Here is a 3,432-nt window from a genome sequence, read left to right on the forward strand (position 1 = left end):
AATCTGATATATATATATATATATATATATATATATATGCTATAATATAAATACCATGTTACTTTTACCTGTTACATTATGTGTATGACACACTTAATTTTAGCCTGCATCTAAAACATTAATGTAATATTAAATATATTACATTAAAAATAATCACTTATTCAAAATAAACCATTTGTCTTTATCATCTGAAATGACTGTGCATGACTTGATTTACCTTTTCCATCTAATTTACAATTTGGGCTTAAATGAGCAGGTTACAATTCATTTATGAGTAAAAACACGACAATGAAAAAGCGAAGCTTTCCACACGGGTTTTACTATGAGAACTAAACAAAGCAAACCTTCAAAATTTAAGACTTTTCTTATTTTCTCTCCCAAAGCATTATTCCAACTTCTAAACAAAATTGTTACCTATTTAATGTTTTTAGACCCGGATTCCTAGGACTAAGTGACTGACAAAAATAAGACTTTTAAAGTCATTTCATCTTAACTCCCACCATAAATGATTTAACAAGATAGATTCCTAGGTTCCACTGGAAATGCTTTAAAAAAATTTTTTTTCCCACAGTGACCTTAATCACTACCCTTAGTTATTTCTCACCTCCAGACGTTTGGATAAATTTAAATTTAAGTTAAAATGGAGGTTAATTGAATCTCAGTAAAGAATCACTTGGTGGAGCCCTGGTGCGAGGGCGGGGCGTGTGAACAGATTCAGCAAATAAAGAGTAACCGGACACCTGAAGCTTGCACTTGGCTCTGCGTTGGGTGGATACTTACCAAATAGGTATTTCTTTCAAATGGCTCTACCTGCCCCTGCGGGCATCTCACTGCCCCTAGACAGGCCCTGACCACTCTGCTCTCTCTGGCAGGTCATGATGATGGGCAGCACCCGCGTGGCCGAGCTGCTGCTGCTCCACGGCGCCGAGCCCAACTGCGCCGACCCCGCCACCCTCACCCAACCCGTGCACGACGCCGCCCGGGAGGGCTTCTTGGACACGCGGGTGGCGCTGCACCGGGCCGGGGCGCGGCTGGATGTGCGCGATGCGTGGGGCCGCCTGCCCGTGGATCTGGCTGAGGAGCGGGGCCACCGCGACGTCGCCCGGTACCTGCACGCAGCCACAGGGGACTGACGGTAGGTTCATCAACCTGCCAGGACGACTCTTTTTTTCTCCCCTGTTCCCTACCCCCAACTAGTTCAATGAAGACTGCTTACCTGGAGCAGCTAAGAGCCTTTGCAAGTCTTGTGTGATTCCACCGTCAGAGGAGGGGGAACCCAAGGAGAATAAATACAAACTCTTAGAAACTCTGGATCAGCCTCACTCACCTTGAAGCCAGAAGCAGAGGTGGGGCAGATGGGTTTCCAGCCAGTGTGCCAAGTTCCAGGTGTAGTTTACTTTTCACAGTTTTCTGATGGAAAGTGCTTGTGAAGCCTTTGAACGGTGGTCCAGGGTGCTTAAGAATCATCACGTGGTGACGCTGGGGCCCGGAGTGGCAGACCGCAGTGGTAGGCTTTGGGGTGGGCGCAGTCAGTGCGCTCCCTGCGCTGACCACGGAGGAGCCCTCTGTAAACCCTGGCTGTGAGCGCTAGGCCCTGAGATTAGCGGGGGAAACCTGAAGACTGTGGAGTAGACGAGGACGACGACAAGAGGACGACAACGAGGGTCTCGAGGCGGGCTTCCGCTGATGTCCGACGCTTTTACGCCCTGTCCCGGTACACGGCAAGTCATGTGCCAAATGGTACTCCCTGGAAGCCTAGGGCACTGGAACCCAGCTCCCCCAGATAGCGGAGTGGGAGGTGAGAACGTGGGAATCATGGCAAAACTGCCTGCGCCCATATCCAAAAATCCCTGGAGATCTCGATGATACAGAGAAGCTCTCGGAAAGTTGCTGGCTCTTGCTTTAATTCCACAGAGACGAACCGCAGCAGCGTAGGCAGCTGGAATGAGACAGTGCACAAAATGAAGTGGCGCATTGTAATCAGAGCAACTGTTGCAGTTACCGATTTGCTTCACCTACATTCGCTAGGATACAGAAACCCCCTCCCCAGGTTATTGCCACTTGAAAATGTTTTGTGATACTTTGTACTTTTGAGTTCTTCAGTGAAGTCTTATTTAATGGGGAGAGTTTAAGTAACAATATTACTTTGTGACCTTCCCAGAAAGAGGAAAGGAAAAACTAGTCTTAAATGAAGCTGCGCTCTGGCCAACTCAGTGTCACTTTCTAGATGGCTTTAAGCCTTTACCTATTTATTTCTTCGTGAATTTTTTCTGCTTGTCTTCTTTCTAAAGTGTCTCAGGGGATCACACCGTAAAATACTACAGATATCTTTTAGAAGATACATACACTTATTCACTTAATTGTCTTCAGACATTTCTGAAAAGTCCACCAAGGATAAAACTGCTAAAAATATATGATAGCTTGTAGGTTCTTAATATGTACTCAACGAACTAACAGTGCACTGCTTTGGGATTTAATTTCCAGTGGCCGATTCATTGTAGCATTGAAACAATTGCTGTTTCACTGCTTTAATAAAGAATAAACAGTAGAGACTGAATGCCAAGATGTAGGTAATTTGTTTTAAAAATGTATGTTCATAGACAGATTTACCACTAAGTGCTGAGAAGAGTTAGAAGTTCAAAGTGGTTCACTTCTCTCACCCTTTGTAATAATTGTCAGTAAACAGTACCAACAGTTCATAAAACAGTTTATATAAACCACTGAAAGTAAAACATAGATTTATGTATCTGTTATGCTTCTACGTGTCCAATGACTAGATCTCTATATGTGCATTTAAAAGAGAAGAGGGAACAGAACACAAGTGGAGAGTACAGGCTTAGAAGAAGTGACGACTTTGAGCTCAGTGCAAAGTCTTTACTTCTTTTCTTTACTTCTCTGTGAATTCCTTACTCCCCAAACTAATATTATTAGTGGGAAAGGTTACTTGAGAATCAGAGCATCCTATTGGAGAAAGATATGTGTTTATTGACACATTTGTACAGGCATGTTTTAAAATTCTTAGTGCCCTGATTTGATTATTATCCATTGTGTGTATGTTTTGAAAAAAAAAAAACTATACTCCATAAATATGTACAACTATTATATGTAAATCAGAAATTGCAATAAAAAGTAAAAATAGTAAGAATTTTTAAAAATACATTTGTTCATTTAACACTTAGACCTGAGAGAGGGGTACTGTTTCCCAGATGAAGGCTGGTGAGGTAGAGAAATAGCGAATAACTTGCCCAGGGTCACAAGATATTCATTTTATGAATGTGTAAAGTAAATCCCTCTGGCTCCATAGCTTCTGGTGTTTCTTGTTGCTTTCATTCTAAACAGTAGAAATTTATTTGGCTTATGACCTAGAGGCTAGGAAGTCCAAGATGGAAGGGCCACCTTTCCTGACAGCTTTCTTGGTGCCTTGCAATGCAG

At 42.9% G+C, this 3,432-nt stretch overlaps 1 protein-coding gene across 1 annotated transcript in view; it reads left to right on the forward strand.

The window, feature by feature from the left end:
* Positions 1–3,082, forward strand: part of CDKN2B (cyclin dependent kinase inhibitor 2B) — a 9,707-nt gene extending 6,625 nt beyond the window's left edge. Inside the window, exon 2 of the mRNA XM_006167018.3 lies at positions 873–3,082. Within this exon, the coding sequence (XP_006167080.1) occupies positions 873–1,133 (261 nt within the window). The 3' untranslated portion in view covers positions 1,134–3,082. The remainder of the gene's footprint in view (positions 1–872) is intronic.
* Positions 3,083–3,432: the final 350 nt, after the last annotated feature.

The sequence above is a fragment of the Tupaia chinensis genome, unplaced genomic scaffold (assembly GCF_000334495.1).
Source record: "Tupaia chinensis unplaced genomic scaffold, TupChi_1.0 Scaffold144450_1, whole genome shotgun sequence".
Taxonomy (NCBI): Eukaryota; Metazoa; Chordata; class Mammalia; order Scandentia; family Tupaiidae; genus Tupaia; species Tupaia belangeri.